The 14,108-nt window shown below is 40.6% G+C and overlaps 1 protein-coding gene across 6 annotated transcripts in view; it reads left to right on the top strand.

The window, feature by feature from the left end:
- Positions 1 to 4,209, top strand: part of lmx1bb (LIM homeobox transcription factor 1, beta b) — a 58,169-nt gene extending 53,960 nt beyond the window's left edge. For all 6 annotated transcript variants that reach the window (XM_061037678.1, XM_061037679.1, XM_061037677.1 and 3 more), the window contains 4 exons: positions 157 to 234; positions 622 to 688; positions 1,746 to 1,907; positions 3,017 to 4,209. In XM_061037678.1, coding sequence (XP_060893661.1) covers positions 157 to 234; positions 622 to 688; positions 1,746 to 1,907; positions 3,017 to 3,174 — 465 coding nt within the window. In that variant the 3' untranslated portion in view covers positions 3,175 to 4,209. The remainder of the gene's footprint in view (positions 1 to 156; positions 235 to 621; positions 689 to 1,745; positions 1,908 to 3,016) is intronic.
- The last annotated feature ends 9,899 nt before the right edge of the window (positions 4,210 to 14,108 follow it).

Raw genomic sequence — 14,108 nt, 5'->3', positions numbered from 1 at the left:
ATTCAAACCTCGGAAGAAATCAAAGCAAATCAAAGAGGTGCTGTGCCTGTTGGGAAATGTGGCAGATATGTTAAGGAGGCAAAGTATTACAGTGTGCTGTGAAGTATTTTTGATTTCATGTGGAATGCTACAAACCTTTTGACTCTGTGGTTTTAGGTGCGGGAGACACTGGCCGCAGAGACGGGACTCAGTGTTCGGGTGGTGCAGGTGTGGTTTCAGAACCAGAGAGCTAAGGTGAGAGCAGCTATCACAGAGGATGAGTCAGATTTGGTGTCTACATACAACAGCCTTGTTTCATCTCAGAGTCCTTGCTAATAAATCAGCACAACTATGTGTGTTAAACTTATCACTGCATTCCTTTCACAAATGTCCAAAAAAAAAAAAAAAAAAAAGAGCGCACAAGGAGTTGCAAATCTAGCTCACTCTTGCATTAAATGTCTACGCCCTCCTCTTTTCTGATGATTATCTCCTGAAAAGCTTTGATACTCGACAATGAAGTGCACTCAGATACTGATTCTGTGCGGTTCACTTGAGGGTGAACAGCAAGGAGCATCCTTTTTAAATTAAAGAGCGCATGTTAGTTTTGGGGGCTCCTCACAACTTTGACTCCTCTCGTTTCAGATGAAGAAGTTGGCAAGAAGACAGCAGCAACAACAAGAACAACAGAATTCTCAGAGACTGGGCCAAGGTATGAAACTCCACTTACCCTGCACACACACACAGGAGATCACTGGCTCAAAGCTCTTTGTCTGGGAAATTTCTCAGTTGCTATATAAAAACTTTTTTCTTTTTCCTTTTTGGTGTGGGGGGGGGGCATTTGAAAGATACGTTTCCCTTTGTTACTGTTACTTCACTGTTTGGATGTGCAGAGACATTTTTCACATTTACCTGAAATCTCTGTTAAGTTGTGTTTTTAAAAAGCATGATTTTGTGAGATCAGAAATATAATGTGATCACTGTTAAGTAGGTGGAAAATGACAAGTGTGACGTGGAAACATATAGTATTCATAGATTCATAGGTATTTTAAAAAAGGGAGGAAGAGTAGATGCAATTTTATTACTGTGGAGTAAAATATTTGTGTAGAGATTGCTATATGATCTGAAACATAGAGTATATAAAGATAGTTTAAGCTTCATATGAGCAGCAATATAATAGAAAAGTATCATATAAGTATGTGTCATATAGTGTGAGCGTCTTCTCGCTGTTGTTACATTATTGTCTAATGTGTTGTGAGAAAAGACTTCACACTGAAAAAATAATTCTGTGTCAGAAGACAGTAGATTTGTTTGGAAGCCAAAGACGTCATTTTGCAAAGCCACTGCAAAGGGAAGTGTGGGAGGGGGGGGGGGGGGGGGGGGGGCAGTGATAAAGCCACAAGAGTTTTTTGTTTTTTTTGTCCCTTTTGCAAGTCGATCAGCCAACTGTGTTGTTGGGGAATTGTGGGAGAAGCCCCATGGGGGAACAACTGTAGGTTTCCATGGGAACACTAACAGACACAGGCAAATAAAGCAGGCTTTTGGAAGTGGAAGTCTGATATAGTTCAGCTTGAGGAGATGTCAAATGACCAGGTATGAATGGGAAACTACTAGGGAGAAACATGGTACTACTGTTTTACGCCTTCATCCTCCTGGTTCCCCTCGGCCATTTATAGTGCGTGGGTTCATTTACATCCTGCAAACTCACCCCAGGTGGTTTACTATATGTTTGCATTTCCTGTAATAGTTCTGCTCTCATTGCCTTGCAGAGGTGATGTCCAATAGGATGGAGGGAATGATGAACTCCTTCACACCGCTGGCTCCGCCACAGCAGCAGCTGGTCGCCATGGATCAGAACGGCTACAGCACGGACCCATTCCAACAGGGGCTCACCCCCCCACAGATGCCCGGGGACCACATGAACCCATATGGTGAGCATCCACAAACTACTGGAAGAAAAAAAAAAAAAACACACCCACCCACTCATGCTTTTAAAAACACACACATGCCTGTCCCTTGATCAACCTCATAGCTCCCCAGTGTGGGACATGTGTTTTAGCCGCAGCCCCCCTGATTTAAAGCCGCTCACAGAGAGGTACGATCAGCTTCTCCTCCCACATGAGATAACACCCAACCGAGTGGGTTTTCAAGTTCATTTTAAAATCTGTTTAATATGGTTTTAACTCCCCGCCCCCTCTTCTAAAACATACCCCGTTACTGATGATGTTTTCCCATGGTGGCAAAAACATGTGGTCAGTGCGGACAGCTCCATATAAATACAATCCAAACAGTAATTGATGAATCAGAATGTGAAAACAACAAGCATCTGATTTCTTTGTGACGCAGGAAGGAATTAAAACACAAACAAGGACGGGGGGGAAAAATTCAGTCAATCAAGAGTTAGTCCACAGGATGTAACTGGAATAACACATTTCTAAGTGATGTCCTCAACAGGCCCCAGAGGGACCATTTCCTCAAGTTCATAACTTCCTTATAATTTGCCTCCATTTAGTTCTTCTCAGTAGTAAGAACCCAAATCCCCCGTCTCATCACTCGCCTTTGGTTTGGGGAAAAGAACAATATTGGCAAGGCATTAAAAGATATGTCTCAAATCACTGTCCCCATTTTGTGCAACACTATCATTAAGATCCAGAGTGTAATAAAGTTAACTATTCCCTCCAGAGAAATAACACGTTGAGGTTTTATGAAAGGCGGAAACAGTTGCTATTAACCAGATCTTTTAGGAGGATGCCCCTTGTTTACATGCTCCCTCTTAGACCGCAATTGTCCCAGCGAGGGCAGCAAAAAGTGAGCTTTGATGATAACTAACAAAACACTTCTCTGGATTGTGATGACACACAACAGCGATTTCTCAAAGTGACTATTAGTAATTATAATTTCCCAAGGCTGCTATAAATCTAAACTACAAGATTGCATGGGTTTCATAGTCAGTGTGGGGCGTTGGTGCGTTTTTTTTTTTGTGATTGACATCTCTGCCACCGTATCCTGACGGCTATCTCTGTATCGTCTCTCTTTGCAGGTAATGACTCTGCTTTCCATGACATAGACAGCGACACGTCTTTAACCAGCCTCAGTGACTGCTTCATGGCATCGTCAGAAGTCAACTCCATGCAGGCCCGCGTGGGAAACCCCATTGATCGCCTCTACTCAATGCAGAACTCTTATTTTGCATCATGAAAGAGAAAAAAAGTGGGGGGGAAAAAGAGGAAAACATCAGCACAGAATAAACTGCCCATCTCAACCCTGAAGCACGAAGGCCGGGAGTTTTTTCTCCACCAACACGGACTTGACAGAAGAAACACCTCCTTGCAGTGTCTCCTGGCTAAGTGCTGAAGATTACGCAAAGATAGTAAAACCACTTGTTGTAGGACGGTGAAGATCCTTGGGGGGTAAAGACTTAAATATTGTTAGAGATTATCCGGTAGGAATGTTATCCGTTCCAGGAGATATTACTCTTTTCTTTGTTCACTTAAAGAAAACAAGTAGATATTGGTGCCACCTATTACACAAACCAAATAACACAGTGAATTTATACAGTGCATGATCATTGTAAACTAAATCTTTTTGTAAGCCCCCCCCCCCCCCCCCCCCCCATGGTTAAGATGTGGTGTTTGAACAGTTTCTTCTTCACACTACATGGAGTTCCATGTTCACTGTTAGCATTTTGATCACTTTCAATAGGTTTAGATATTGTGTTAATAGTGAATAGGTGCAGCATGTCTGCAAGAGTGACTGTACAGTTGTGTATGTATGAGAGGAAAAAAAGTGCGGAGAAGTGGAGACATGTAGGATCAGTGAAGTGTAAATACTTTCCCCAGGCAAATTGGATGTGCATGTTAAAAATGGAAAGCATTCTATTTATTTAACTATAACAGGCTCTTGAAGGTGCATATTAAAACTGAAAAGCTTTATTTAAAAAGGAGAGCATTTTTTTTGTTGAGCAATTAGTGAGTTCATGAGTATCACAACTCATCTGTATGCCTTTTTAATATGAAGATTAACCCTTTTGTTTTTGTTTATTTCCTCAGCCAAGCTGTAAATGAGCAATGTTGCTATTTATTTCGTACAGACCATATACCTTTTGTTGTCATTGTCATATGTGCATTCTCAAAAAATGTTAAAGTTGCTAATTGACCAAAGTTGACTGGTTTGATGAATAAACAATGTCTTTCTCCTGATAACATTAAATAAATACCATTCAGTGATCATTCACATGGTAACACTTCAAGTCCTACATTAGTGAACGCTGAAGTATTGTACACATCTCTCAAAGTATAACACCAAGGGTTTTTTTTTTACCATACTAGCTGCATGTCGCTTGTCACTCAGTATCATGGATTTGTTATCAGGACATGAGTACGATGCTGCTGCGCCTTACTTTTACTTTTCCCTAGTGGCCACTTGGTATTGCAGGAAAATATTTGAAACGCATTTTCCTTGTAGACCACCATTATGAAATAGATATTTCCCCCCCCCAAAAAAAGAATGGCAGGACACCTTACAGTGCAAACAAGGTCAAACTAGCTTATTAGGATTCATTTTTTTTCTATCTATAAAGTTTATAGAATTTGACTCAAACCAAGGAAAATATATGAAAAAAACCTGAGACATAATCACAATATAAAGTGTTCTGATCAGAGGACATTTGCTGCCAGGGTCTGAGGAGACGGACTGATGGGCATATTAATACCACAGAAGATATTTCTTATAAAGTGAAGAATTCTTATTGGACTAAATAGGTGCCATGTCTGTGCCCAGTTTCCAGGTACTCGTGATAAATCCATGGTTAGTATACAATGTCTGTTGGACAGAATTCCACAGAACTCCACAAAGACATTCGTATTCCCCAGATAACAACTCCATATCACTTTTCTGATCCCCAATACACGAGTCAGTACAACTACAGGAAAACTCATGGCACTAACAACATGTTTGTGTTTAGTGTGTCTGTTGCTAGTAAATGATACTATCATGTTAATGTTAACTTAATCATGTAAATAGGATATAATTTACCAAAAAAAATACCAGCATGTTAGCATTCTGCTATGCTAAAACATAGCCTCACAAAACCGTTAGCATGACTCTCAAGCCCTTAAAATGTACAGCTAAACTGTGAGCACATTCTTTCAATTCACCTATCTAGACTTCAACAGCTGACCTGATACTCATCCGAGTTCATAACCGCTCCAATGTGTGACTCGTCTGTGAGGCACAAACATGAACATGTAGTGAGGGTGAGGTCGGAGAAAAGTTCAGGTGACATACCAGTACAGCTGCACGACTAGCGAGCAAACCCCACCTATAACCCGAGGGCTCGTCGGGCGGCTGCTTGGAAGTACCATCTGGGTACTCCTTCATCTCTCTGACAGCTCCGAAAATGTGGCCCAGCAAGCCTCCACCCACTGTCTGTGTAGTCACGTGAGCGTGCGGATAAACAGTGCGTCCATGATGTTCTTTGTAACTATGACTCAATATTCTCCGAATGTCACAGTCGTGACAGCGTTTAATAATCCTGGCTGTTATTTCTGAGCCGAAGGAGCACATGAAGTTGTCAAATGTGTGAGGATTTAGAGCATGAGAGCAGTGTGGTACATGTATATAAATATGTCTCTGCTATCAAGTCTTCAATCTGACAGCCAGGTGTTGGACCTGTTGGCAAGGTTACACAGACATTTATCTTAACTTGTCTCACAAGAAGACGAGTATCCCCGCTAGCATGATCAGTGACATCATCTGAAGCTGCAACCTGATTGGATGAGATTTGTTTGAGTATATAAATTAGATCAAAATGGATCAAAACCAACTGACATGGAAAGGACTTTTATTTTTACTTGTGTATCCTTTACTTGAAGTCACTATTTGTGACATCTAAGAAAAAGAGTTGAAAAGGAGACACTGTGTTTGCATGTGTGTGCATACATATGTGCATAACAATAAGCAAGACTTCGGACAATGACCAGCTTTGTGTCAGGTTTCGAGTATATTTCTGGATTGAAGTGTGAAAGACTGAGTACACAGACACAACAAAGGCTCCCATTTACAGTAAACATGGATGGGGCTGCCACGCACGCTTTGTGTTTGCACTGGATAGAGAGCACAATTAGCTTGAACCTCTCCCTTTTCAGGGCAGGCCAGGTGAGCTTACAGAGAGGTGTCTGGATGTAGAGGAGGACTAAAGGCCGTGTGCTGACATTATCAGAGTAAACCTTAAAAAAAAAAAAAAAAAAAAATCTACATATGTATGCTGAAATGTCTTTATCTTATTACATTCTAAACCAATATAATGTAATAGCGTGATTAAAATATTAATTTTTTCAATAAAACAAGAATGGAACCTTAAAGAACACTGACATTTTGGAGGATAAAATACAATAAAACGTTAAACTGATGTTAATCCTTGAAGAGGACGAGTGGCAGATCAAGTCAAGCAACACATGTTAAAACATGCAAATATAAATCAAACAACCAAACAGTATAACATGATTAATGATGGACTACTCATTAACCCTTTCTTTACCAAAGGTTTAAACCCACCTCAGGCTGCTGTTTCTTTTTTTGGAGGGGGGGACTTTTTGCCTTTATTTGACAGGACAGTGGATAGAGGTGGAAATTGGGAGGGAGAGTGGGAAAGGACATGTGATAGAGAAAGGAGCCACAGGTCGGAATTGAACCGGGGTCGCTTGGAGGACTATAGCCTCCGTACGTGGGGCGCAAGTTGACCTCTAGGCCATCTGCGCCCCGAGGCTGCTGTTGCTTTAAAGATCAGCAGGAGTGTGAATTTCAGCCACACGTGGCAAAAGTTACACACTCTGTACTCCAGTAGAAGTGGGTAATTGCGAGAAAAAAAACTATAAATTCTTTATTAATTTTAAGTGAAAAGGGGAAAGGCTCTCAAATGTATACAGTACAAAAGTAATACACCCTTTGAAGGACAGTTCTATCTGTTTTCTATGCAAAGCTATCTAAACCTTAGGTCCAATTTGTGGTACTTTTACTCGAAAATTTGTGTAGCTTCCAATGAAATTCTAAAATATTTCCTGAAAAAAAAATATTCAGTCATTTCTAGAAAAGCATTCAAGCTGAATGAATGAGCCTGTTGTGAAAATATACGGAGAATAACTGACAGATAGCTGACTTCTAATGTTTATGTATGAAGGCAAAACATTGTTATTAATAAATAATACAGGAAAGCAAATGAACAAGAAAACTCTGATAACTAAAACAAATGATTTGTACTTCATCAATAAGCCAGTCTAAGCTTTGTCCATGAAGCCTCTGAATCTAAAAGGCAGTGCTTTGCACCCTGCTTTCACAATATTAGTGGGACTTGAGTAGACAGGGTAAAAACTAAAAATCATTTTGCCCAGGATGCAGTCCATTTATTATTTTTACCTTCACATACTTCCTTGACTCTTTCCTCCTGTCCCTGCTTTCTTCACATCATGCTTCCAGTTTGGCAAACAGTAAAAGGCAGTGAGTGAACCCATGTCACTTCTGCTTGTTCACTGGCACTCCGACGTGAATCGGCCAAAGACGACACTCAAAGGTTGAGGTAAGTGTGGCCTGGATATGAAAACAGTCACGCCGAAACCTGAGCCGAAGACACACACGCAAACCTCACGGAGAGTTAGGAGTCGACCTTCAGTAAACTGTTCACACATTTACTCTTCTGCCACTCTGGCACCACATAGGAAATGAGTCTAGTGACAATATTTTCACTAGATAACCAAAATCCTGAAATTTTCCACCTGAGACACAATTGGAGGTTTGTGATTCGCTTTCTTTTCTTTGACCGTTCGGCTCCCCGGCCCTGCCCATAACACTCGGAGCTTGATTTGTTATTTGTGGTAATTCAAAGCAAGATTCTCACCCGTCGCCCCATTAAAGCACAGCATGACTTTGGACAGTAGCAAAAGAGTTAGCAACACAAATCACATCAGCCAGGGAGTGGCTAATGCAGATTACACAACACTTTTATTGTTTTAAATGTACTGTACTTATAATTGGCATTTCTCAACTTCACATTCACAGCAGACCAATGTAACATGTTTCCAACTGAACCAAGCCCAATTAATTGTAGCTTTGCAGTTCCAAAGACACTCAGACGTCTGTGGGTTCAGTACAGTCTAGATTTCTTCTCAAGATTTCAGAGTTCAGCAGAGTTCACACTGAGTCCCCAGTGGGAGTAAGAAGGGGGGTTTGGGGTGTTTTCGTTGGGCATTTTCCATGGTGTGTGGTTAATTGTTAAAGGAGACTTTTTAAACCAGCGTCTGACACATATTCTACGAGCCTTGAGGGCTTGTGCATAATCAAATGGTAGACTATGCCATTGTTTTGGCCAAAGAGAAGTGTGAGGGGTCACAGAGTAACAGCCAAGCATGTTCTCAGTTTGTCATTTTCCTCATTTATCTGCGTACATTTGTTAAAGTAAATCAATATCTGTATCTATCAGTGAAGGAGCAGTGTTCATTTAGCAGCATAGCCATTCAGGTAGGCATTTAAAGGGGCACCATGTCCTCACACCATCTGTGGCTTTATTAAATCTGTCAAAAGCACACACAAAAAAACACTTCTGCCACCGTATGAGGCATTGTTTTCATGCTACAGCTCCAACAACGATGTAGTAACAGTTATTTTATTGCTGCCACAGAAGGAAACTATTTTATTGAGTTGCCACAAGTGATGCAATACATTTATTGCTAGGCTCCTTATAGAGAAGAGAGCATTGGCAATACACAAAATCTAATAGAAATACAAAAAAAATACCAGGTTTCAAAGACAGATTCAGGTAAATTGTTCATTCCTCATGTAAAAAAAAAGAAAAAGAAATAACTATTTGAACCTCTCTGTACACATTTTTGGGATGTGTAAACATATTGCTGCAACTGTTTTTTGACCTCCTGCCTCTGTTCCTGTGCTGAGAAAAAGATGGTGAGGGATTCACCTCTCAGCGCCCAGGGGTGCAGATAGAGCCCTGGATAGCGCTGCAGTAATCCCCACCACTATTGGAGCCCATCTGTTTTGGTTTTCATTTTTCTGCATTATTAGTGCTTATTGGTACATGGTCTAGGAATGTAGGCAGGGTGTTTGAAGTCAAGGAGGAAGGTGATGCCAGGGGCATTAGTCGAAGGAATGATGACCTTAAGGGTCGAACACAAGCTAGCACCACTAACCTCCAGGAGCCTCTCCCTTCATGTTGGAATCCAAGTCCTGCACTCTCCCCTGCCTCAGACGCCCTGGACTCTGCAGTTTGGCTTTTTTTTCTTCTGGCAATTAAGAAATGTCATAGTAGTGCTTTGTCTGGTCTGGTGATCTTAAAGACTCTGCCTAAGAATTTAAATTGACATAGTTAAAAAAACAAATTATATATGAAAGAACACAATTACATACCATTTTTGACCCTTTAGGTATAAGGGGAAAGTATTTTTCAGCTGTAGGTCAGTTGTTATGTTTAAGCAAACACTAAATAAAAGATATGAAATTGTAAAACCAATTAAATAATTACCAAAGTAAACCCACGCTAGCTGCTCTGTGAGGATGTTCTAAGGCAAAGTTGTGCTGAAAGCTAAATGCTAATGATGGCATGCAAAGATGCCTGAATGCTACAAGGTCATCAGTGTGAAAATGCTGAGGTTTAGCATTTATAGAGTTTTTACATTTCTCCATCTTGGCTAAGCTTGTTGAGCTAATGTTTAATACTAAACGCTAAACACAAAGTAAAACTGAGGCTGATGGGAAGGGATGACTGGAGTTATTCAGATCATTCTTCAAAAAAGGCGGGAAAGACTGTGATTTTAAAATGTTATGAAAATCCATCCCATTGCTGCCTTAACCCGTTCCTTCAAACTAATGTTGGTGCTATGAAAAAAGTCAGGGTAACAAGAGGATACATCCACTGGGATTGTTAATAAATGTACAAAATGTTATACATGCTAGGATAAGAAGATGTAGAGATATTTCACAGGATTATTATGAAAGCTAAATAAAATTAAAAAAAACAGAATTATACCAAGGTGGACCCACAGAATAATATTCTTAGAAAAAAGGATCGCAAAAAAAAACATGAGGTTGATGCATACATTGCTCAGGACTTTTAGTTTGTATTAGAGTATTAGTTTATCAAACTGATACTCGACAGTAAGTAGTATTTGGTTTTGTAATCTGTTTTTTGCTTTGTATTACAGAGGATTCAAATCATAATTATGTCCTTTAATCAAACTCTACAATTTTCATTTCAGCCTTTCCTTTTTAAAAAGACTCAGTGACAACAAAGATCAATCAACTTCACTGACAGAGAGCAACCTGCACATAACACTGATATGTTGTCCTCTTCTTGTCATGCACAGCCAACTGATCACTGCTGGTTAATAATTATTAGTTTACTTTCATATCCTGCTGGCAAACAGAAAGCACCAGCATTGACTAAAACACGTTTTTGTTCATCACTGTGCTGCTTGGATTTGCATTTGTCAAACTGGAGCAGAGAATTAAATCTGTCATTGAGGTAGATAGAGAAGAGCAAACATGTTAACCACAAGAGTTGGTCGAGAGTGTGCAAAAGACTGAGGTTACTCAGCAATGTAATCGTGTCCATAAAGATCCACGTGTTTTATTCCTCTTCCTAAACATGTTGGCATATGAATGGAAATTTTATCAGCGTAATCTGACGACCTGTTGAAGTTTGAATTTACAGTTACTGTTTTTTTTCTGTCTGGGTGAACTTAAAGAGGAGGCGGTTTCTCTTGGTTCAAACATTGCTCTGGGCAGAGAAGCTGTTCACAGCCGCTCTTACAAACATTGCCTCTGGATGTGGGATACGCTGCTGGACAAGGTGAGCCCTGAGCCTTATATATTTAAGCCCTGGATGTTTCGACAGAACTCACCTGTGAGGCTGATAAATCACTCGCAGTGTACACTCAGAGCTGAGCGTGGACAGTAAATCTGAAAGTCAACAGCCGGTGAGGGCTAAACCAAACTGTAAGGAATTCTGTATTTGGCCCTTTTCCTGCATGTATATTTATCATATACACTAATGACTGCAATAAGAAGCTTTCTGGAGGCCATCAGCGACTTTTAAGACAGAGATTTACTCTGAAAATAAAACGTGACCTCTGTCCTTTAGTTATAGAAGAATATATATATATATATATATACCTTTTGTTTATTATGAATAAGCTCCAATTAAAAGATTGTTATGAACCTGTAAATCAGTATCCACTGATTGCTCGGTGGCAATTGCACAGAGATCATGTAATGACCGCTGGGCCACATTTGACCTCCAGCTCTAATGTGATTATGAGTATTATTAGAAGACAGAGGTCAGTGCCACTGTGCCCTGGTGTGACCGTTTTCATTCTGGCAAGAACCAACATGATTATCAGTTCATGATGACCATTATAATCCATAAAGTTACATATGAATATCATTTGTCAGTCTTGTCTTTCTGCCCAATCCCCCCCAGAGACGAAGAGTCGTCTAACAGAGCTTTGATTTGTAGGGAATTGATTAGCCTCATGCTCTCCTCCGGTTAATAGCACACAATCATCCTTTGTTCGCCACTCGGCCTTTTGCTGTGTTTTTGACAGTTTTATTATAAGGACTACAACAGCACCCAAATAAACTGCAGATGAACAGCCTCCTCTCGCTAGCTTTTTCAAAAGGTTAGTAAATTTCACCATATAGATTTTTTGGTGTCTCTCCCAAATGTCATGGCTTAATTATTAACTGTGGGGCCATTTTGGAGAGAGATTTGCACTTTTACAATATTGTTGTGCCTGGTGAGGTTAAGTGTTGAAAGTGCAAGGAAGGCCATTGTCCCTCCTCCGAGTTTAATGAAGATGGATTAAGAGATGAAGTGTTGGGTGTAATAAAGACAGCGTGACCTTTAAGAAGTTGTCACAAGTAGAGAAACACGCTGATGGTTTAAACAGATAAATAGTGTTGAAGATTTTGAAAATGTTAACGGGTTTTCACTGATTCTGAATTTAACCGAGTATGCTATAACTTGTTTAACAGTATTGGATATTTATTTTACAATGCTGTCATGTGGCATCATCATTGAACGCTTTGTTCTAATCGTTTAGTGATTTTTTACCTCTCCAATAGATCAGTATCTGTGAGCTCTAACTCAAGATTACTACCAGTCACGAGCAGAAAAAGGTCACGACCTCCCAGCGTGACCGTTATGAGTAAATATTGATTACACTGCAGTCAGTCAGCTAAGTGGTGCCACCAGAGCAGAACACAGCCATGTACTGTGGTGTTTTTTGGAAGGAGTAATATCTTGCCTAATCCCAGGCGCGGCCCTGCCCCTCGCCCTGGCCAGTGCACTCCTCTCTGCTGTGCATATCAGCATGTGTGGCTCTGCACCGGGCTCAGGTTTCTCAGAGCTCCTGCTTGGTGCAGTAAGACTTGCACGGCGCAGAGTCTGAATAGACTTCTGAAACTGAGAGTCCTCGTTCTCAGGCTTCCTCTTGGCACTGACTGACTGGCTCGACTCCTGAGGTTGGTACAGCGGTATCTGAGTTCACATGTTCCTCACCTCCGCCTTCATACATGTCATCAGACTGGCGTTGCCCGCCTCAATGAAAGCTTTCTGTTGACTTCCTCTGCTGACAAGACAGACTTGAACAACTCCATGGCGTTGAGCACTAACCACTGAGTCAAGTTCTGAAAGAGTATAAGTAAAACTCTGTTATGAAGTATTTTACCTTGCCAATTTCATGATTTAGCCTATACTGTAGCTTTCTGTATTAAATAGGCCTCTTTTTTTAAAGCAGGCAATGGTGTTTGTTTCATGTGAGACAGCCCGTCAGCTATGATCACAAGTGAGTTTTAAAGTAATAGCTTCACATGTTAGGATACATTTGTTTACTCTCCGACTTAGATTACTAGATGGTACTCTTATGCTTGTCTAGTAGGTAAAATGCTAACACAAGCCGAACATGAGTTAGCTTTCCTTTGCATAAAGAGTGGAAGGCTAATGTCAGTCTTCCAATTTAGCTTACTTCAGCATAGGAGTGGGGACGGTTAACACCAGTCTACCAGGAGTTAGCTGTCTTAGCCGGAGGAGTGGAAAGGCTAACACAGACCTACCAAGAGTTAGCTTACTTCAGCAGCTAGTTATAAAGCTAATGGATACTACAAAGCTCATTTAAATGTGCAAGATCTTAAGTTAAAAAAAATACATATTGCAGTTTTATTGGTCACAATGGTGCTGTTAGAGTACTTCATTTTCAGACTTAAGCTAGCCTAGTGAAAAGCAGTAGTGAAAAGCATATTTTTCCAAAATGCCAATCTATTGCCTTAAGTTGTTGATCCTTCTGCACATAATGATACAATGATTTCATTATAAAACCCAGCACAAAGAGAGGATTAGCAGCTGTGCAGCAGTGGTGTCAAACCCCAGGTTGACAGACTGGTCTGATTTCCTTCTTCGGGTGTTTTAGAACTGGAGGCTCAGGAAGAGGCAGCAAGCCCTGACAGAGAGCTGCCATAGCACACAGCAGAAACCTACCCAGCACCCTCAAACCCTTGCCTGTGGCTTGCCCTTTGAAGGTGCATGTCTCTTCTTGACATTTCTTGTCAACTTGCCTTGGGAACATTGTATTCTGTCCTCTTGGTCCACAGTTTGTGTTGAAAGTGTCTGGGATGAGGCATACACCACATCAGTGTCATGTAAAGGGAGGTGGAGCGAAGTCATTAAGCAAAAGTAAATATTAACTGTTCTCAAAAATGTAGCATTGTGGCGTCACAACAGTGTGGTCTGACAACTTGAGGTGAGGTTCAAAGCATGCATCATCTATCTTGTGCCACACCCCTGAAAAACAGGGTTACATCTTTGAGAGAATGACTGGGTGAAATTTCCCCCACAAAATCTGAAGTAAAATGCAAACGCAAAACCATTCACACATATCAACATGAACAGGAAGGTTGAGAGAAGAAAGTAGACACCATATTTTAATTTTTAAACGAATACATCCTGAGCAAATGTGTAGGCGTTTTACCAAGCTACATAAGGGTTTACCTTTGCAACCCATCAGGGGCACACCTTCATGCTTCACCGCTCTCTATTAAACTTAACTGTGACTTACTCAAAATATAAGACCCAA

This window comes from Labrus mixtus, chromosome 5, assembly GCF_963584025.1.
Source record: "Labrus mixtus chromosome 5, fLabMix1.1, whole genome shotgun sequence".
Lineage (NCBI taxonomy): Eukaryota > Metazoa > Chordata > Actinopteri > Labriformes > Labridae > Labrus > Labrus mixtus.
This window is presented reverse-complemented; position numbering and strand designations above follow the sequence as displayed.